This window comes from Zootoca vivipara, chromosome 3 (assembly GCF_965207765.1).
Source record: "Zootoca vivipara chromosome 3, rZooViv2.hap1.1, whole genome shotgun sequence".
NCBI lineage: Eukaryota > Metazoa > Chordata > Lepidosauria > Squamata > Lacertidae > Zootoca > Zootoca vivipara.
Window position 1 is genome coordinate 74,340,026 of NC_142586.1, and position 22,711 is coordinate 74,362,736.

The window sequence follows — 22,711 nt, forward strand, 5'->3', positions numbered from 1 at the left end:
TTTTATTATACAGCAGTATATGAATATCTTTTTTTATAAATAAACAAATAAATATATTTCTGTACACATTATTCCTGCCATGGTTGGTTGCCCATGCCTTGACTACTGAGAATCTACCACAGTAACCATTGCTGAAAGCTAATGAAAATGAAAATGAATACCATTTCTATCAAATTCCATCTAACAACTTGCTAAGCATTTTTAATGAGATTAGGAAAATTCAAAACTAAAATTATTTTCCCTCTTACTAATAAAACAGATTACAGTAACAGATAACATTGCGATTGACATCCTATCAGATACAATATGAAAAAGCCAACATTCTCAGGCCACTATTCTCTCCTTGCTGAAAAACAAGTTATTTCACTGCTTTAACGAAGTGATGAAAAATCTGCCTTAATATTCTATTAATAATAAGCTTATTTTGGCATATACTAAAGAATATATTTAGGCTAACTGTTGCTCAACATTGCTATGCTGTCATGGAAAACAATTACCTTTGTGTTGTCAAAAGCTAATAGCAAAGTTCTGCCATTTGTTAAAAATATTTCTACAGCGTTGTCCCGTAATTGCCACCAACGCTTGTGCACTTCTTTGATTTCTTCAAATGTCCAAGAAAACGATGCTGGTTCAGTTTCACCATGAAAGCTCTGAACAAAGCACAGCATAATAAAGTTATTAGCTTTTTAAAAACCGTGTTCATTTAAAATGCATTTATTTGCCATGCTTATACAGATTTTGTAATATTTCAGATACTCAGTAATAAACTTTGCAATTGGGTGGCACATGAACACTGTTCATAGAATCATAGAATCATAGAATCATAGAGTTGGAAGAGACCACAAGGGCCATCCAGTCCAACCCCCTGCCAAGCAGGAAACACCATCAAAGCATTCCTGACAGATGGCTGTCAAGCCTCTGCTTAAAGACCTCCAAAGAAGGAGACTCCACCACACTCCTTGGCAGCAAATTCCACTGCCGAACAGCTCTTACTGTCAGGAAGTTCTTCCTAATGTTTAGGTGGAATTTTCTTTCTTGTAGTTTGAATCCATTGCTCCGTGTCCGCTTCTCTGGAGCAGCAGAAAACAACCTTTCTCCCTCCTCTATATGACATCCTTTTATATATTTGAACATGGTTATCATATCACCCCTTACCCTTCTCTTCTCCAGGCTAAACATACCCAGCTCCCTAAGCCGTTCCTCATAAGGCATCGTTTCCAGGCCTTTGACCATTTTGGTTGCCCTCTTCTGGACACGTTCCAGCTTGTCAGTATCCTTCTTGAACTGTGGTGCCCAGAACTGGACACAGTACTCCAGGTGAGGTCTGACCAGAGCAGAATACAGTGGTACTATTACTTCCCTTGATCTAGATGCTATACTCCTATTGATGCAGCCCAGAATTGCATTGGCTTTTTTAGCTGCTGCATCACACTGCTGACTCATGTCAAGTTTGTGGTCTACCAAGACTCCTAGATCCTTTTCACATGTACTGCTCTCAAGCCAGGTGTCTCCCATCCTGTATTTGTGCCTTTCATTTTTTTTGCCCAAGTGTAGTACTTTACATTTCTCCTTGTTAAAATTCATCTTGTTTGCTTTGGCCCAGTTGTCTAATCTGTTAAGGTCATTCTGAAGTGTGATCCTGTCCTCTGGGGTGTTAGCCACCCCTCCCAATTTGGTGTCATCTGCAAACTTGCTCAGGATGCCCTCAAGCCCATCATCCAAGTCATTGATAAAGATGTTGAACAAGACTGGGCCCAAGACAGAACCCTGTGGCACCCCACTAGTCACTACTCTCCAGGATGAGGAGGAGCCATTGATGAGCACCCTTTGGGTTCGGTCAGTAAGCCAGTTACAAATCCACTGAATGGTAGCATTGTCTAGCCCACATTTTACCAGCTTCTTTACAAGAATATCATGGGGCACCTTGTCAAAGGCCTTGCTGAAATCAAGATAGGCTACATCCACAGCATTCCCTTCATCTACCAGGCTTGTAATTCTGTCAAAAAATGAGATCAGATTAGTCTGACATGACTTATTTTTCAGGAACCCATGCTGACTTTTAGTGATCACAGAGTTTCTTTCTAGGTGCTCACAGACTGTTTGCTTAATGATCTGCTCTAGAATCTTTCCTGGTATTGATGTCAGGCTGACTGGGCGGTAATTGTTTGGGTCCTCTCTTTCCCCCTTTTTGAAAATAGGGACAACATTTGCCCTCCTCCAGTCTGCTGGAACTTCACCTGTTCTCCAGGAATTTTCAAAGATTATTGCCAGTGGTTCTGAAATCACCTCTGCCAGTTCTTTTAATACTCTTGGATGTAGTTCATCTGCCCTGGAGACTTGAATACATCTAAACTAGCCAAGTATTCTTGTACTACCTCCTTACTTATTCTGGGCTGTGTTTCCCCTGCTGAATCAACTGCTCCATATTCTTCAGGTCGGGCGTTGTTTTCTTTCTTGGAGAAGACTGAGGCAAAGAAGGCATTGAGGAGTTCTGCCCTTTCTCTGTCCCCTGTTTGCGTTTCACCATCTTCTCCTCTGAGTGACCCCACTGTTTCCTTGTTTTTCCTTTTGCTACGGACATACCCATAAAAGCCCTTTTTGTTGCTTTTAACCTCTCTGGCGAGCCTGAGTTCATTCTGTGCTTTAGCTTTTCTGACTTTGCCTCTACACGTGCTGGCTATATGTTTGAATTCCTCTCTGGAGATTTCCCCCCTTTTCCATTTTTTGTACATATCCCTTTTAAATCTTAACTCAGTCAAAAGTTCTTTAGATAGCCAGCCTGGCTTCTTTAGGCACCTTCCATGTTTCCGTCTCATTGGTATTGCCTGAAGTTGTGCTTTTAATATCTCCCTTTTAACAAACTCCCAACCATCATGAACTCCCTTCCCTTTTAGTATTACTGTCCATGGGATTTCACCCAGCGTTTCCCTAAGTTTTCCGAAGTCGGCTTTCTTAAAGTCTAGAATTTGGACCTTAGTATGCTTGGTTGCTCCTTTCCGCTGGATAATAAACTCCAGAAGAGCATGGTCACTCCCACCTAATGATCCTGCCACTTCTACCCCACTAACCAAGTCATCACTATTGGTTAGGACCAGATCTAAAATGGCTGATCCTCTTGTTGCTTCTCCCACTTTCTGGACAATGAAGTTGTCTGCAAGGCCAGTGAGGAATCTGTTCGACCTTATGCTCTTGGCTGAGTTTGACATCCAACAAATATCAGGATAGTTGAAATCCCCCATTACTACTATCTCACTTCATTTGGAATGCTTGGCCATCTGTTCCAGGAAGGCATCATCTGTGTCCTCAGTTTGGCTTGGGGATCTATAGTAAACTCCCACAATGAGATCACTGTTGTTTTTCTCTCCCTTAATTTTGACCCAGATACTCTCAATTTGGCTTTGAAGTTTTAAATCCTGGATCTCTTCACAGGTATACATATCCCTAACATATAAAGCTACTCCTCCTCCTTTCCTGTTTGGTCTATTTCTCTTAAATAGATTGTATCCCTCTATTACTACATTCCAGTCATGAGACTCATCCCACCAGGTTTCAGTGATGCCTATTATGTCATATTTAGTTTGCTGTACCAAGAGCTCAAGTTCATCTTGTTTATTTCCCATGCTCTGTGCATTAGTATACAGACATTGAAGACCGTTGATCATTCCCCCATGTCTCTTATTTAAGGATATTTTCGTCCCACCACTAGGTCTGCATGCTGCTTGCTCCATTTGGTCCTGTTAATACATACTACATTATCTGAATCTATCATTCTTGATTTCATATTATATTTGACTCAATAAGCATTCAACAACTTCATGGCCAGCAGGAGCAGTTGACCTGGTCAGGCTCCAAGCAAGGGCCCCCTGCTATGGGCATGAATCTACGACCCCATCAGGACTATGGACCAGATGTGCTTGCAGGAAAGTGTCACATGTAGAGTTATGAGATGTTGCATGAGAAAAGAAGAGAGCCAGGAGCAATGAGGAAGAGCCAGAAGAGCTTGGAAGTGGCTGATTGTGCCCTATGGGCAGCAGATGCCCAGAAGACAGGGAACTTCTTGATGGGGCCTTTCTGGTGTTAAGGCAAGCTAGCACTACACCTCCCTTGGCAGGGGATAAGAGGATGCCTGTTTGTCATGCATAAACAACCATAGGTTGGTTGGTTGCTGTATGCCTGCATCCTCTTGTCATTCTCCTTAGGAATGCCAAGGATTCTGGAGATCCTCTTGGTTGCACATTCTGGCCTCCCCAAAACAAAAACTGCCGGGAGGGAAACAAGCTGCACTCTAGAGAGTCTACAGTTCAGGATTTTGTGCCATGGTCCATTACCACTTCCCCTTATGGTGTTTTCACCAGTGCAAACACTTTGCGGGGGACTCACCGCACATGGGAACCAAATCACTTCCATTAAATGTTCCTGGACTGCAGTCCCTGCCTCTGGTCTGTAATCCCTTGATGAGAATTCTAAAGACCCAAGTACTTATAAGTTTTATTTAAGTTAGATGCTTGAAAATGCAATCCGATATACATGCCTGCTCAGACGCAATGAGTTTAATGGAACCTGAGTATGTATAGGACTGCAGATTAAGTTATGTTTCTAAATTATACTGTCCACAATTTTTTTTAAAAATGTTTTTCTTTGACAATAGGGTTTTCCCATGTTGGTCAAAATTTGTTTTAGTTTATAGGCCAAGAGGGACGTGTGTGATTTAAGGAGGGAAGGGATGGGGCCAGTGCTTTTTTCCCAAAAAAATGTTTAGGGGTACTCTCATTTTCCTACTCATATTGAAATAATGCCCCTCAATGAGGCCAAACTTAGATGAACAAAATATTTAGGGGTATGTGTCCCCCTGCGTCCCCCCCCAGAAAAAAAGCACTGGAGGGGGCCAAGGGCCCATCAATAGCCTGTGCTCATGGGTCCTCAAAATCTGAAGCTGGTCCTGAACAGCTACCCAGTGGCGTAGCGTGGGTTGTCAGCACCCGGGGCAAGGCAAGTGATTTGCGCCCCCTAACCCGTGGATTTTAGCACTCGAGTCTCTTCCACTAGATTAGATGACCGGTGGTGCGCAACCAGCCACCAAGCCCCACGGCTCCGCCGCTGCTGCCCCCCACCCCGATTGGCGCACGCTCCCCTCCCCAACCTGCCCCCTTTGATTTGACCTTAAAAGCTGCCACTCAGAAACTAATCTTTTAACAAAAAAATAAAACCAGTGGGTTTACGTATGCCTAACTCTGCATCAAACTGGAATATAAGCATCATGGATCTAATTCAGAAAGCTTTTAGATGGTACAACTATAGGTGACGACCAGCAGTACAGCGTCAGTTGTAGGCCACTGGGATCCCCACCAAAGCAAAGCAGGACACGCTGAGCCGCCTGCACAGCCATGCAGAGAGGAGCGCAGCTGGCCAATGCAACCCTTGGTAGGCAGAGAGGAGCATCGGGCCACGCTGGGGGTGCCTGGTTCGCCCAGCCCTCCTGGCACCCAACACACTATGACCCTGGTGAAGACTATGATTATAAAGCTAAACACACTTCCTACAGTGCCCTATCTACCTCAGTGGTAATAATTCCACATGGTTATGTATTGATCTTTTACTCACTGTAAACTCCTGTACACAATTTGATACTCAAGTCATTGCATGGGGGTGAGGTGAGAAGAGAAAGCAAGTGAGCATTCATTTAAATGAACAGCACAGAAAATATGCTCATCAAATTTGCAGATGACACCAAACTGGGAGGGGTAGCCACGGAAGACAGAATCGGGAATCAAGAAGACCTTAACAGACTGGAGAACTTGGCCAAAACTAACAAAAGGATTTTCAATAGGGACAAATGTCAGGCTCTACACTTAGCCAGGAATAACTAGCTGCACAAATATAAAGATGAGAGACACCTGGCTTGCCAGCAGTACATGTGAAAAGGATCTAAGGGTTTTGGTACACCACAAGCTTCACACGAGTTAACAGTGTGATGCAGCAGCAAAAAAAACACCCCTAATGCTATTATAAGCTACATCAGCAGAAATATAGTATCCCAGTCAAGTAGTACCACTGTATTCTGCCTTGGACAGACCACACACATGGTGAACTGCAGTAGCATAGCAAGGCACTGCAACAACTTTGACTAAGGTTTCGACGCCACTGGAGAACTTTGAAAACCTTGTAGCTCATGACTCTTGCCCACTGCAGATCACACTGCTGCCCATTGACAAATATCCTTTTAAATCTTTTTAGATAAGTGATGATAATTCGCCGAGGCGCACAGCTGGTGGGCGGGAGGCCGCGGAGCCGCCGCCGCCGTGCACGCCAGGCCGTGCATTGCAGCCTCTGCGAGGACAAAGGCAGCCGAGCCGGCGCGCAGCTCCCGAAGGCCCTGGCGGGGAAGGGTGCTCTCTCGCCCCCGTCGCCCCCAAGGGAACCGGGATGGAGGTGCGCGCCAGGAAATGTCCTCTCGGGCACGGCGTGGCGTCGCTCTTCCTGTCGGCCGGCCTTCCCCTCCCTCGCCTGGGCGGAGACTTCTTTCCTGCCCCTTCTGATTGGCTGCAGGAGGCGCTTCCTGCAGCCAATCAGTAGCGTGCTGGAAGGGGCGACTACGCCCTCCCTGCGGACGCGGGAAGCGGCCCCAGGCAGCGCTGGGCAGCGGGCGCAGGGCAGCGACGGACAGCGGGCGCAGGGCGGCGGCAGGCAGGCGGGCCAAGCAGCGCCCCTCCAGATGTTGCGCCCGGGGCTGCATGTTGCGCCCGGGGCTTTTGCCCCCTCTGCCCCCCCCCCCGACGCTACGCCTCTGCAGCTACCACAGACTTTCCATAATGAATGTAAAGAATGATGAATGATTTATTGATAAATCAGTTCTGGTACTATAAAGCCTTGGATAGAATTTCCAACCCCTGAAAAGAAAAACAAATATCCTAAATCACTTTCAAGGTTTTCAATATAAGGTGTTTTTTTTTTTACTTAAGTTGGGAGGACTACTTCTGAAATATTTACAAAGTAAATTGTTCACAAAACACATTAAAAATGCATATAACTGAAGTCCTGGGATTTAACACAATCACAGGTTATGGCTAAAATTATGCTAATGAAAAATTTTTACTTTAAAAACAAGTCAATTCACTTTTTTACTTTTTTTTACTTACCAAGCTTTCAATTGTATCAGAAGCATTGTCTTCCACAAAATACATTCCGCATTTACCTGCACCATGAAGAACATTTATATGGATTACAGTATTTATTCACCCACTTTGTAATATATAACCTTATTATGGTAGGCATTTACACTGGAAATATACCATTGATCTCAATAAACTGACATGAAAATAAGTCGACACTAGATCCTCAGCTATTGAACAGTTTCTAAAAATAAACACGGAGAGAGCTCCAATGTTGGTCACGGTCAGAGTATACCCATTGGCATCAGAATCAGGACCACAGCACGTAGGGAGGAGGAGGAGGAGACAACACTCCCATCTGCATTCACTTACATCATGGTCCTGATGCAAATACCCCACCACCCACAGAAAAGCCATCTATTCAGCCTTGGAGTAAAACGTCTATTAACATCAATGGAAGCTTCCCTCCTTGGGCTCATAGCAGTGTTGAGGAGTTAGCAGATCTTATGGGGAGTAATAGCACTTTTGCAGTTTTCATTGGAACCACAGCAGGAGATAGGTTAAGTCCCTCATCTCATGCACTGTTGTCCAAATCCTGATAGAAACGCAAGGAGAAAGCAGTTGTTTATAAGAATCATGCATTTAACATGATGTCTAGCTTGGCCTGAGGAATAATAGCTTTTACCTGCAAGTTTTCTTTCCAAAGTTTTCCAAATTATTAAAAAAAAAGGTGCTGATTGCAAAACATTCACTTTAAATAAAGCAACTCAACCGCTTAAGTGTGAGGTTAGAGAAATAATATCTGTTACCTAGTAGCAATTCACCAGGAGTCTCTCTAGATGGTGCCACGTTGATGCATCTTCGATTTACTCTGCAGCGACATACAGGGAATTCACTGGTTTGCTGTTACGAATCTCTCCAAAGCATGTCAAAACTACCATTCTCAAATAAAATACTTTAACAACATGGTTAATGTGTTCTGTCAACTGAATTACCAGTCAAGGTCACTTGCATGATTCCAACTATACTCGGCTGAAAGCTGGCTAGTTGAAATTCTGCAAGTTAAATGCAAGGTTTCCCTGGCACGAAAAGAACTTAAAAGCTTTCTGCCTTGCTTGCTGTGCAAGGCCCTCACAGTGCTCCAACTCCAGAAGGCTTGGGATGCTCACAGGGGGGCAGTACGAGTGTACACATTTTTGTATATATGCAAAACCCTTGGAGCTGAACCCCCGCATAAGGTGCAACCATACTGTACACCTTCATTAGTCACGGACTGCCTAATTTGATGGTGGGGAGGGAGGAGAGAGAAAACGGTTCCTGATCGCTAGGAACCAACTCTCACTTTGAACAGGAAAGTGGGTATTTGCAATCCTGAATTATGCCAATTCTTCCTTAGATGAAGGGCAGCATCCAATGAAGCATGGCAATGACTTCTAGCTGCACAGCAGAATTTCACCCTCTCTCCCCACATGCCCCCTAATTCTGTTCTTGAGGTTCCCCCAACCCTCTGGAGCATATCTGGGGAAGGCACAAGAAGCATCCAACGAGAAGAAAGGGAGAAGAAGTTCCCTTGTGCTAACGAAAATCCTTGTGCTACTGGGACTGCTTTCTTGGATACTGTCCACTATTTCTTTGTCACTTTTTATGCAGGTGGTCAAGCTATGCAAAAGCTTTTTCTCTCTAATTCAAACTAACCTTATATGCTCACTGGCAGCTTTATCTTTTACAGTAGAAGAGTGAGAAGAATGTGTTTTGTCTTCGAAGAGATACGACAGAGGGGGTTTAATAACCTCTATTAAAAAACACAAAACAAAAAAATTATTTTTTGCAACATTTAAGAAACAGTGACAAGAACCCCCCAGAGGATATTAAAGCATACCTTCAAATTTCTGCCTGTCTTTGAGAAGATATTTATTTGGAATAGTTAAGTAGCACCTCTGCAAACGTCGCCTCTCTCTGTTGGGGCCTTCTGTCGGATCTAGTTGCCAAGATGTTGGGTAGGAGCTTGGGTCATACCAGAGTGCTCTGAAAGAAAAAGCATTTCATCAGCGATTAGGTGCCATCTCTGTCTTAAAACAGTGGTGCAAATTTCAGGAAGTCAAGATCTTCCCAGTGTCACCTTATGCCCAAAAACTCAGTTCTGAAGAGCCTCAAAATATTACCACACATTCAAAAAGTAGAGTTATGCTACTCATAGATAAAAATACACAGTCTCTTAAGGTACAGTGGTGCCTCGCTTAACGAATGCCCTGCTTAACAAAATTTCCGCTTAACGAAAGGATTTTTCGAGTGGAGGTTGCCTCGCTAGATGAATTTGCTTTACGAAAAATTCGTCTAGCGAATCGCGGTTTCCCATAGGAATGCATTGAAATTCAATTAATGCGTTCCTATGGGCAAAAAAAAAAAATCAAAAAAAATTCAATGCATTCCTATGGGATTCGCTAGACGAATTTTTCGTTATAAGAAAAGACCCGTGGAACGAATTAAATTCATCTAGCGAGGCACCACTGTACTGAAAACGGAGGATGGGTATAATTTTGAGAAACTTGGAAATCAATTTGGTCCAGCTTTCAGTGACCTGCAGTAAAATGTGTTTTTATTCCATTAACCCATCCTGATTTTTGAGATCATGTTAGAAGAAGTCTAAGTTTGCCAAGTTTACGTCCTGCATGTATTCTCTGCAAGAATAGGAATTTGGTTTGTATCACTCTTTCCTTGAAGATGGCGGTAGGGATTCCTAAACACTTTGCTGCTAATTCATTCATCAGTTTTGTAGACACAGAATGGCACAGTTTACATGCAACCCCAAACTATGGTTTTGCACTATGCAGAAAAGCCTTTGCAAATCCAAGTGAAGTTTCTGAGATGTGCTCTCTTTCTCCACCTCTTCCTGCACAACCAGGAGGAGAGCTGCCAAGATTACTTTAGCACTGTCAATAATGAAATCATATAGCTCAAGACACCTTCTTTAGAAGTTCAGTAAAAAGGCATTAAGTTCTTTATAAATGAGCAAATATTTTCTATATGTATTTCAGATCATTTTCCTTTGAGATAAGAGACGAACACAAGAACAGCCTCTCATATCTTGAAAGGGAGATGGCCACAGTGAAGTTGCTTACCTATCATGTGTTAGTTGCTGAATAAGCTCCTGCCAGTGTCTGCTAGCACTTAAGTCTGTTTTATACATTCCTCTGATGTGATGAATCACCTTCTTTCTTTCTATTCCTTGGGACAGAGACACAGCCTGGGTGATATCTCCAGCTGCTTTAGAAATGTCCTTCGACTTTGCATCCAGGCGCTGAAAGAGGCTGAATAAGCAAATCAACTTAAAAGGATTATCAGCTGTCTATGTTTAATAAGAATAAAATACTGTAAGTCCAAATACTGCTAGGAACATGACCAGTTTATGGGTGGATCCAGGCATTCAAGCCTTATTCACTTATACGACAGGAATACTAAATTACTAAAACTTGGTAGGAATAGATTATCTGTCAACACAGCATTTATATGGGTAAAGTAACTATTTCATGTTTCGGAATCCGACACAGTGTAGCTTTAAAAAGTTAGTATGAAATACTTCTGTTTCAAGTTGGCCTCTCCTGGGGCACTGAGAGACCATGCAAGCACCAAGGCTATTCAAGCAGAAGGCATGGAGTGGAACCTGACTGTTGCTACTGGAAATTGCAAGCTTCTTTTGAGTTTGCCACCTCCTCCTCTGTAATGTGTCATTTAAAAAACAAGATGTGACACCATGACATGCATTTTCCTTTCTTTGTTTCACATCAATAGCTGCTATAGAGGTGGGCAGAAGTGGGGAAACACATGGTATGACGCTATCCCATATGCATTTCATTTGTTGGGGTTCAGTAGAAACAAGTTTGGTGATGTTGCTGCTTTTGGTGACAACTTCATATTTTTGGCAACACCTCATGCCGTTCTTAATGAAAACAGGAACAACTTACGTTTGCCTATTATTAGCCATAGTCTTCTCCCAAGCAGCTTTGTTCACATCTTCCTCTGCCTCATATTTTTTTTGATCCTGACAAAAATGGTTAGAAAAAAGATTTAGGGGCTCTTTTCTTTTCAGTTACTTACCAGTATTTTCATATTTCTTGTATCAATGATTCATTTTAAAGCATTTTATAAGCTTCTCCCTTTTTTATTATCTTCAGAAAAATGTTACAGAAATCTCCAGAAAGCAATCTTTTGCGGCACAAAAGCTAGCTCTCTCGACTGTTGTTCTCTCAACTGATGTATGCATCTCTTAAACAGGGCAAAAGTGTGACTTTGTCCCCCAGAGACCATTTCAATGACAATTAGTCAAATGAAGATCAATAAGAAAAGTCATTGCATAGACTTACACACCTCTCTCATAGCTTTTATAAGGTCTGGCTTTGGTGGTGCGTTGAGAGGAATATATTTGTAACCACAAAGTTTTAATGCATTCATAAATACTCCCACTGCTAACTGATCTTCACTGGACAGCTGCTCCTTGTGATCATGCATTAACTCAAATAAGTAGAGAGACAGTTTGGGCCCATGCTGAAAAGCAAAACAAGAATCGGAAGTAAATTTTTTAAGGTCAGTGGATTTCTCGTTCAGTGTTAAGAAGCACCACCATGCTTACTTGCAAAGTTGGACTTAGACAGTCTCGCAAAATTTCCTGGTGGCTGATTTCAGATATGATCTCCAGAGTTTGCTTTCTCTCCTGTAAAGGGCGTGCGGGAGACAGCGCATGCACAAGCAATCTTCCAAGCTGCACCCGAAATGTATCCTTACAGGACAAGAGAATTCTCTTCCACTGTTGCCTTGGGGTACTAGATCTACTTGTGCCCTAAAGAAATAAAAAAGTTAAGAAAACTTAACCAGATGCTTTTTTCCTAATCTGGCAAATAAATCCTCTGTTTGATTTTGTACATGAAACAAAATGCAAGTAACATAATGCACTTTCACTGAAGATTCCACCACCTCTTGCCATGAATAAGGTTTCAGATATACATCCTCTCATTTTCCTGCTCATATTGAAATACTGCCCCTCAATGAGGCCAAACTTAGATTCACAAAATGTTTAGGGGTATGCGTACCCCAGAAAAAAAGCACTGTATATGGAGGTAAAAGCCAAAAGCTTTAATAAACATGACTTAATCAACAACAACAAAATATAACAGGATTGGGTTCAAAAGTTTTGGAATGTTTTAATACTGTTCAAGCTGGCATATCAAATCCATACTGAACAGTTACTTAATAATAATTACTTATTTAGAAACTGTATGCAAGTTCCTTCTGACCCCAAACCGAAATACACATGCACCCTAAGAGATATTTTTGGCTTAAAGGATAAAAAAGAACTGAGAAAATAAAAGGAAAAAACAAACTGTAAGGCTTGTATATCCAGAATACATAAAATGGGATTTAGGTAGTGGAGACAACAGACTGCAAGAGATAACACCAAGCATGGTAACTTACAACAGATAATCCAATTCCTTCAATCATTATCTTCAAAATTTCTTTCAAGAAAGCAAATTTAAGGCTAGGTTTCTCCGGTTGCTCCTCCTTTTCTGCCTCTTCCATCTGTGAAACTGAAAGTCTACTCTGCACTGGGTCCTCCATTATGTCCAGCATATCAAGGCAGTTTTCAGAAAGCTCTGTAATTTTTAAAAAACATTGCTAGGTCAGTGTTAAAAATCAGATGATTCCAATCCAGAGCCACATTCACCCTTTTTTAAGCAACACAAGTAATATCCATTATACAGTAATGTGTATAAAAATAAATTTATTCAAGTCTGTGTTGGACTGAATTGTGCTGTAAGTTGGGGAAAATCTTGTTACTGCTTCTCTCAATGTGTGCTATTGTATTTTTCATGAATTTTAGAGTTTTGTAAGTCACCTTCCTAGGATAGTGTGCTCAGAGAGGTGCTTTAAGAACTCTTTTAAATAATACTGCAGCAAATTACCTTGAGTTGTATCCAACAATGTCAAAGTAGATCCACTGAAATCAATGGATTTCATCAACATTGATTTCAATGGGTCTACTCAGAGGCATTGCTAGCCCAGGTGGTACCCGGTGCGGAATATTTTTTGTCACCCCCCCATGCCGCTTTGCCAGGGTGCTGGCAAAGCTGCGCCCTCTTGGGAGCCACGGCTCCCGCCCATCCCCCTCCCTCCCCAGCTCACTGTAAAGCGGCAAAGCGGGAGCCACTTACAGCGAGCCAGGGTGGGTGGGAGGGAGGGGGGCCCGGCTTACGGCAAGCCAGGGAGGGAGGGAGGCTGGGAGGGGCGGGATCCTTTGCTCGTGGCTGCAGCTGCAAATGGAGAATCCTCTACATGCAGCTGCGGTGGCGCGGTGGCTGCTCGCGCTGCCATGTCACCCCCAGAGACATGCCACCGGGAGCGCACCGCCCCCACCCCACTCCCGTTGCGATGCCACTGGGTCTACTCCATACTGACTCCATATATCTCTCCACATTCTTACTAGCTAATTTGTTTAATTTTACATCCTGAAAGTGTGGCCATTTCATAGAACTCCATGCAACAATTCCAATCTTTCGCCTGTCTAAAAACAAACTTTAACGCTTCTCATGTAAGCCAAGCAAGCCAGAAATGGAAATGCCTTCTCCAGTTTGGCAAAACCAATGCTATGTCCTAGTGGACTGCAAAGTTTCAATTGAGGAAGCTGATAATATAGCTATTGGTAAATGGGATGAGTTTTAAGGTTATTATTATTATTATTATTATTATTATTATTATTATTATTACCCCGCCCATTTAACATTTAAAAACTTTCTGATAATTTTTGAAGGAATATTATTACCTTGATACATGAACCTGTTGGCTGACAGAACAGTAATTCTCTGTAACCTCTGTGTAAGCTCTGCCTCGCTGGCACAAACAGGGTTGTCATTACTCATTCTTCGCTGCATCATCAAATTGAGCTCATCGCTTGCAATTGTACGCATTCTCATTACCAATGTGTCTGACTGAGCAAGAGAAAATTTTCTAGGTGCTTCAAAATGAAAAAGAAATATCAATAGAAAAAGAAGTATCAATAAAAGAGCTATTGATTAAGAGCCCCAGCGCTACTGATAAAGACTCTGGTGGTGATCAAAAGGAGGGAAACTTTCAATTTTCTTAGGAAAGGAGCACAAATGTTAGATGATTCATCAATGTGAACTAAAAAAGGAGGGGGGGGAATCAGTCAGGCTAAGTGTCAAAACAGGTTCAATAAATCTAGCTGATTTACATATCATCAAAACATTTTTGATGACACGATGCTCTAAATCTAATTCTGCAAAAGCATTTCCTGAGAAATGTTTTTTCAGAATGAGCTGGTAGGCACAGCTACCATTACTGCACCTGTATCTGTAGGGAATGAACAGAAAGCAGATCCAAGAGGGGACAGGAGGGACGACTCCAAATTTAACAGACTGAAGGAGGAAGGCATCTCAAGTTGACCATAAGAAAGGAAATGTTGTCTTGGTAGATGAGGAATAACGGAGTCTTTCATTGCAACTGAACCTTTGTTTTAAACAAAAAATATCAGTTTTATGTGACTAATCTGAAGTATAGACATACTGTACTGCAAAGTCCTTTTACCAAAAATAAAATAAAATCAGAGTTCAAAGAAAGTCTAGAACTGGCACTCCAGTTCTGAAAATGGCAGTAGGCTATTGGGTTATCTAATATCCCAACTGGGTGAATTGAAGGAGATCAAATGTGCCCAATGATAGGTCTACACTCGCTGTTTTTTGAACTCATAACTAAATAACGATGACCAGGTGCAGTCTAGGGATGGAGAGTATGTCCATTTAGGATACTCATAGCTTTTCATTTTTCTAACCTTAGCATTCAAATCAAGTCCTCATGAAAAATTGTTATCATCTGGGTGCTCATTTTTTCCTAACATACCTATTTTTGCAAACAACCTTCCCTAATATAATGCACTTTTGTAAGTCCTTTTTGCACTTACGTGCATTTTAATGCACACTTTCCCCTAATACATGCATCTTTGTACACTCTTTTTGCTGTACAACTGTATTACAAAATTTAGAGATACACAAAAGGAAGGCTTGCATATTGTTTCAGGAAGGGGAAATTTGGTACACTTTCATGAGAACTGAACATGATTTCTAAACTATCTTTAGTCGGTACCCTATCCTGAGTCCTATCTCTGATCAATGCTCCTCTTTATGTGGTCCAGAAAAGTCTGCCTCTCCCTAGCCAGTGTCTTGCTGGTCCTCCTCAATATGAAAGGGCACCCAATTATCTGTGCACACATGCAAGGTTGTCATTTAACTGAACTGGTTCAAAATTACATGTCCCAATCCTGCTTTGCAAAGTCCCCAATAACAGCATTCACTCATGGGAAACTTTGACATTTTAAAAGAACGCCTCCACATTAATGGGATAGGTTTCACTGCAAATTACGACCAGGGATTTCTAATTTCAAAAAGAAGAAGAAAAAGAAACCTGTGCTGAATTTCATTACTCACCAGTGATGCTCTGACTTTTTTGCAATATAGCCTGCTGATGCAAAGGAATTAACTGGGATGAATTGCTTAGATCTTCTGAGTCTTGATTTGCTGCAGTTTTTATGAACTCAATGCCTGCTTGCAGGACTCTGAACTGCAAAGCAATGGCCATATCTGAAAGGAAGAGATCAAATGAACAAGCATTTCTTCAAACTGTGAAATCGTTAAAATAAATAAAAAAGTTACTTTTCAGTATATTCACAGAAAGGAACTTGCGACATACTCTGTGTTCTTTCATTCTTGCTGTTCTGAAGATGTCCAAGTAACACCATGAGATCTTCAATAATCCGAAAATACTGGGAACCTGAAGAGCTGCAGGCATGGATTGTCACTGCTACGAGTAACTGCTGTATATCACACGCAAGTACCCTGTAGTTGTCTGAGATGCTGCTGCAAAGGAAGTTAAATCATTCACTTGAATTCCATTATTTTGATAAGAACGACTCACATATTCAGTGCCAACTAACCTGTACAGTCCTACCTCGGTTTAAGTACACTTCGGTTTGAGTACTTTCAGTTTAAGTACTCCGTGGGCCCATCTGGAACGGATTAATCCACTTTCCATTACTTTCAATGGGAAAGTTCGCTTCAGGTTAAGTACGCTTCAGGTTAAGTAAAGACTTCCAGAACCAATTGTGTACTTAAACTGAGGTGCCACTGTATCTACCCTAATCCCATTATTTGCTTGGCAATTCCTGACCTTCCCACCCAATACTTAATTTATACATCTAACTAAGAACCATAATCTTTTTAGGAAATGTCCATCGAAAGATGTTCATCCTGTACAATGACCAGCACATTCTAAACAAATGTTTATAACAGCATTCAAAGCTTAAAAAGTTGAACACAGGAAACCCTGTAACAGGGGTCAGCAAACTTTTTCAACTGGGGGGGGGCAATCCAATGTCCCTCAGACCTTGTGGGGGGACGGACTATATTTTGAAAAAAGTAATAATGAACGAATTCCTATGCCCCACAAATAACCCAGAGATGCACTTTAAATAAAAGGACACATTCTGCTCATGTAAAAACACTCTGATTCCCGGACCATCCGCAGGCTACATTTAGAAGGCAATTGGGCCGGATCTGGCCCCCGGGCCTTAGCTTGCCTACCCATGCCCTATAAGAAGGACCCGTTATGCTAAGATAATAAGCACTCTCTTTGGCAACAGAATTTATTAGACACTTTACTGATTTAAGAATGGAAATGTGCTCCCCTGTCACTTGCTTGCTGCCTGCTACTTGAACAAAAACCAGAGCAATCTATACAGTGTAGCAATTCTAAAATAGTACGGACTAATCCATCACTTACTTGGCTTCTAACCCGTTGAGAGCTGCTAAAGTATTGCACAGTGCATATAGCAAGCCATTATCTAGCAGCATGTCTGCTATTTTAGAACAGGAGTTTATGATTTGCATCAGGAAACAGAGGGAGTTATGCAGCAGGATGCTATCGTAGAGGGAGTTCTCTATAAGCCCCAGAACAGGTATCACACACCACTTCTGAAAAAGTCCAGCACCTTTCACATCTTCTAAATCAAAGCTGTTAAAGGGGGGGGAAAGGCAATCTGTAAGGCAACTTTAAATATACAACAAAAATGACAACCAACCCACATATTATTGACCTTTCTGTGTTAGGCTATTAGAAGCAAGATGGAACTTGGATTTACAAATTCATATGTGGTTAGTTCAGTTATAACAAGGTATGTGGATGAAATCAAACCTCTGGCACTGAATAGCATCATGATTTGACACGCAGCACTATCCTAAGTACTTAATTTGCTAGCCTAACAAGTCCTGGGGTTTAATAATAAGAGATAACAAATTCAATTCATCTTCTGCATTACAGGACAGAGAAAAATCACATTAGTAGAAAAACTAAAAATCTTATTGGCTATGGTAAACCCTACCGGCTGTGATAAATCATTCTGCAGCTGGCGCCATCATGAACACGAAGGCAGAAAAACCTTTGCTATAAATAAAATAACTTGGCCACCAACAGAGACTTTGATACACATGCAAGGATTAGTAGTGAAACAATTAGATCATGGGTGGAAAACCTTCTCTGCTTTTCTTTCTTTTCCTTTCCTTTTTAACGCCAGTAGACTCTCAGTAGTAAAACTAAACCCTCGGGGTCCCTTCCAATTCTGTGATTCTCCTGGAGCCTGCCTACACCTACACACACACACACACACACACACACACACACACACACACATGTCTTGCCCAGGATATCTTCAAAATTGGGAGACACTCTGGAGAAGATTTTGCACATGTAAAGGAGGAGGGAAAGAAATTAAAGAGCTGTTTCACCAATGGAACACTATTAGTGCTGCTTTGGATACAACCAAATGAGCCTAATCTGGCCAAATACAACACACAGTGCAAAACAAGGAGTGTATATTTCACAAAACAAAATAAGGATTGATGAAATGGTTTTCTTTGAGGTGCGCTAATGGAACTGGAGTTCTTATGAACTGTTTATAGCATAAATTGATTTATTCTGAGTGGGCCTTTGCAGGGAGATGAAGGCACTTGGCAAGGAATTTATATTTGCCTACAGCATACTGCCCAATTTTTAGCTCAACTAAAAATAAGTTAATCTATAGATGATAAAAAAGTATTAGTTACTCTTCATCAAGACTGACTGATCGACCAAACAGCATTTCCATGAAGCATTCCATAAGTTCTTGAGTGCCTTGGTGAAGATATAACTGGTTAGCTAACAAAGAGAAACCACGATTCTTCAGGAACTTCTCCTTTTGTTCCCTGGTTGCTCTGCTGAAATACGTGTCCAAAAGCTGAGGGAACAGAAGAATGATTTTAAGTTATTCATTATGAAATTCTTTTTCTAAAACTATTTAAGGTAGCAGTCATGCCATTGCTTGTGGCAGTGAATTCCATATCCATATTTAATATAATTATACTTAATATATATTATACTTGTTTCCCACTCTTGCATGGGAATTCTGGTGGTTTCCCATTCAGAGAATAGAAGATATATATATGATATATATATGACTCTCTCTCTCTCTCTCTCTCTCTCTCTCTCTCTCTCTCTCTCTCTCTCTCTCTCTCTCTCTCTATATATATATATATATATATATAAACAATGCTCGGGGCCAGATTTAGGTTTGATGAGGCCCTAAGCTACTGAAGGTAATGGGGCCCTTTATATGTCCAGCTGTCCTTTGTCAACAACAAACTGTCACTGTTTTTTGTGTTGAATATATGCTATATAGTAATTTATGGATCTAACAGGTATTTAAAGCCATTTCACGGAACAAATAGGAGCCTACACAACACAAAACACTGTTGCTGTATGTAGGTTTTATTTTATTTGATTTTTATCTTATATTTTGGAAATGTACTTCCAGGTGGGTTTTTTCCTTTAATTTTTTTTGGGGGGGCCCCAAGAGAGTGGGGCCCTAACCTATAGCTTCTTTAGCTTATATGTAAATCCGGCACAGACAACGCTGCATGATCATGTGCTTCTAGGCCATTCACTGGCATTCATTCATTTTATAAACTACTTTTTTTATACCATATTCTAAACCTACAGCTAGTCAACGCCATTGGGCGTCCCCTATTTTTAGTATTATGGTAGTGGGAGTGAGAGAAGATGTTCAGGAAAGGTCCTTAGTTACATCTTTGGTTGTGCCCCATGAGATTACTTAACCAGTTTAATCAGACTGCCAATGTGTATATTATACATTTTACACAAACACACAAACAAACATAGTTTTCCTACTTTAATAACTCCTTGTTGTATGAGAGCAGACGGATGGTTCACAAGAACTATGAGAACATCGGGCTGAATAAGCTTGTCCATCACATCTTGAAGCATGACATCCGGCAAGATCAAAAGTACTCTCCTCAAGAGCTGATAAAAACCACAGCATACGAGTACGAGGCAGTCTTCTGTTGATCTGATCAGAAGAAGAGAGTTTATTACTAAGATGCCCTTCGTATTTATTGTTGCACAGTAGTAGAAGATTGCAGCCGTTGCCAGAATGAGTGGGGGCTGGAATGTAACAAGAAGAATGGTAATCCACTTGCTTCTGCCTCAACTGCACCATGTCTTACACCCGGTAGAAGAGAATGAATCTCTCTAATAGAAGGTTAACTTAAGTTAATAGCTCCACTCTTTATATAAAACTCTGAAGCATGAGTCCTACCCAAAAGAAAAGTTCCCATATGTAATTCATGGACACAATCACATGGAGAATTGTGTCTTGTGGAGTGGCAGTACACTTCTATGCTCTGTTACAGTTACCGGAGAAACTGTGGTTGCTGAAAATGCCACTACAGTAGAAGAAATTAATTCAGACCGCATGCATACATACATACGTACAAATAGTATTTTTCTCTGTGTGACTGCATATAAAGTGGTTTATTGTGTCCCCAAGGTCCTGCAAAATAGGTCCATTTCACACACATATAAAACAGGCCATTCTTATAGGTCCCCTGCTGCAATTCTGTGGTCCCCAAATGGCTTTTGTGACCCTCCCAAACTAGTCCTTAAAAAAGAGAGGCCATAGCAATTTCTACACTCTGCCCGTGCCTACTTGCCATGAACCCAAGGGTTGACCATGGATCTGTGCAGCCCTCAGTTCCAAAAAGGTTAACTGCTCTTGTTCTAAGGCAGTTGTGGGGAACAGTTTGGCTCTCCAGCTGCTGCTGAACTACAACTCCCATCAGCCCCAGCAAGCATGGTCAATGGTCAGGGATAATGGGAGCTGTAGTTCAGCAACATCTGGTGGACCTGAGGTTGCCCACATCTGTTCTGAGGGATTATTCACCTAATATTTTGGGGCTACTTTTGTCCACAAAATCAGCCAAGCGAAGTTCAGTTCTTGCCAAGTGAAAACTCCATGAACCTACAGACGTGAGAATTATAAACTTTCACATCTACATACCTATCAGCAGTGCTTTCAGATTTCAGAGCAGCCTGTTTGCTACTCGAGGAAAAGGTGAGATGTTCCCAGTCTTCAGAAGCTACACTCCTATCAGCCAGGCTTGGCCAACGAGCAATAGTGGATCCACTATGAGCAGAAAAGGCTAATCCCAAACCTGCAAAGTTGCCATGACTTTTCTGAAAGGTAGACAACCCTTTCAGATTGTCAGGACGCCTCAGGGACAATGCAGGTGCAGCGCCATCTTCACTCGATTTCATTCCTGTGTTTGCTTCTTGGTTCTCAGAAGGCTTGTTCAACATCTCCACCTCTTCCTTTGAAATATCAAACGTCTCAGGAGAAGTCAACTCTCCCACATTTACAACTGTTTTTGCAGATTCACAGCTACTGAGCAAATGCATCATTTTAAAGACTTCCAGGCTCTTTACGAAATTATTTTTATGCAGTAGCTCATCTACACCAGTCTTTCGAAGTATATTCAAATTCTCAACACTGTTGCTCAAGTTCCCGCAGAACCCTTTTCGGTGCATTTGTGGAGAGGAAGTGAGAGATGTTGGGAGGCTTTTACACCGCCGGACAGGTGCCTGAGGAACTGCTGTCTGTAGTTCGCCGATTTCAGAAGAATCATTTCCTGAGAAAACAAATATGGCAAGTGCTATTCTCAATTATTATTATTATTTTACATCAGTCCGTAACGAAAATATTACAGTGGAACCTTGGTTCTCCAACTTAATCTGTTCTGGGAGTCCGTTCAACTCCCAAAACGGCTTGAGAACCAAGGCACGGCTTCCAATTGGCTGCAGAAAGCTCCTACAGCCAATCAGAAGCCGTGCTGGGCGTTCAGCTTCTGAAAAAGGTCAATGGCTACGAGCAGCTGGAGGTAGCAAAGCTTCTGAACACCAGTTGCTGGAAATCATGGGAGAGGAGAGAGCTCTTATGTTCATGTACTGCTCCCTGGTTTCCTACAGGTATCTGTGAGAACAGGATGGGCCACTGGCTTGATCCACCAGGTTCTTCTTATGTTCTTAAGGTCCACAAAGTGCTTCTGGAGAAAACCTAATACTGTTCTCCGCCCATTATTTCAGTTCACTGACACTCATTCATCTTTACTGTCTTCCTTGTCAACAACCAACCCTTCTCTTAACACTACTCTAGGGAAGATATTTCTCCAGCACTTCCCCACTGAATTTATCTGAAATTAACATGCCCACTGAACAAAAGTGGCCTGCCTTATTAGTAGTAGTTACATGTTCTGCCTGTTCTGGTGTTCAGAAACTTTGCTACCTCCAGCTGCTAGTTTGTAAATTAAGTATTATTTTTGTATAATATAAGCAGTATGCCACTGTTTTGAAGGTTGGTAATGTACTATTACTTGCTGGTGATAAGCTGAAGGTGGAAACTTATTTGGCATCTTATAAATATATTTTCACATTGCTATGTATTTGCATCAATGTCAAAGGGACTAAAAGGGAGTGCTTAAATTTTCCTTGCCAATGTTTCTCCAGTCCAAACACGCATTTTTTCACTAGCATGGTCTGAAATACAAGTAATCAGAGATTTTGAACTTTGGGTGGGTCATGTACACTGGGGGGTGAGAGACCACAGCTCTGTTCCAAACATTTGTTTGTTAACATGTATTGTGTCCCTAAAGCAGAGGCTCTAAAGCATAATAAGTCAGGACCTTTATAAAGAAAGGACTATATTTCATAACAGTTACCTACAACAAGCTAGTGGAGAACATACATTTCTTGAAAAGGTTTCCTGCTGTGCTATAATTAATGTCAGCTAAATATAGGCTGTTAATTGGTTTCACACACAAAGTGTTCATACAGCATTTTATATCTTGGCTCCAAAGTAAAATGGATGGCACACATGTCTTCTGAGTCATGCTTCAGTAAACAAGGCAAGTAGCACCAGGACTTGTAGGAAATACTTCAGGAGTCCTAAATACTGAATGTTCCAGGACTACACCGGTCTTGGGCATAGAATATCTGTGTAATTTGACATTTCTGTGGCTGTTTATGGTGTGAAGGCTGCCATAAACAGATTTGCCCAGCACACTTCCCACCAGACGTCAGCAGAGCTGAAACACAGTCGGCGGTGAAGCAAGAGGAATTGGCCCGGAGTCTTGATTGATCAGCAACACAAGATTGTTCTA

The 22,711-nt window shown here is 41.7% G+C and overlaps 1 protein-coding gene across 7 annotated transcripts in view; it reads right to left on the reverse strand.

The window, feature by feature from the left end:
- LYST (lysosomal trafficking regulator) overlaps positions 1 to 22,711 on the reverse strand; it is an 84,720-nt gene that overhangs the window by 18,924 nt on the left and 43,085 nt on the right. For 4 of the 7 annotated variants that reach the window (XM_035108397.3, XM_035108395.3, XM_035108400.3 and 1 more), the window contains exons 23-39: positions 20,557 to 21,184; positions 19,389 to 19,566; positions 18,269 to 18,438; positions 16,950 to 17,180; positions 15,861 to 16,027; positions 15,599 to 15,751; positions 13,921 to 14,112; positions 12,576 to 12,754; positions 11,737 to 11,943; positions 11,475 to 11,651; positions 11,072 to 11,148; positions 10,229 to 10,417; positions 8,989 to 9,134; positions 8,805 to 8,901; positions 7,919 to 7,980; positions 7,137 to 7,192; positions 498 to 650 (exon numbers count right to left, since the gene is read on the reverse strand). In XM_035108397.3, coding sequence (XP_034964288.3) covers positions 498 to 650; positions 7,137 to 7,192; positions 7,919 to 7,980; positions 8,805 to 8,901; positions 8,989 to 9,134; positions 10,229 to 10,417; positions 11,072 to 11,148; positions 11,475 to 11,651; positions 11,737 to 11,943; positions 12,576 to 12,754; positions 13,921 to 14,112; positions 15,599 to 15,751; positions 15,861 to 16,027; positions 16,950 to 17,180; positions 18,269 to 18,438; positions 19,389 to 19,566; positions 20,557 to 21,184 — 3,062 coding nt within the window. Of the gene's footprint in view, positions 1 to 497; positions 651 to 7,136; positions 7,193 to 7,918; positions 7,981 to 8,804; positions 8,902 to 8,988; positions 9,135 to 10,228; positions 10,418 to 11,071; positions 11,149 to 11,474; positions 11,652 to 11,736; positions 11,944 to 12,575; positions 12,755 to 13,920; positions 14,113 to 14,462; positions 14,625 to 15,598; positions 15,752 to 15,860; positions 16,028 to 16,949; positions 17,181 to 18,268; positions 18,439 to 19,388; positions 19,567 to 20,556; positions 21,185 to 22,711 lie in introns of all 7 variants that reach the window. The other 3 variants (XM_088666452.1, XM_035108398.3, XM_035108399.3) reach the window with 3 other exon arrangements.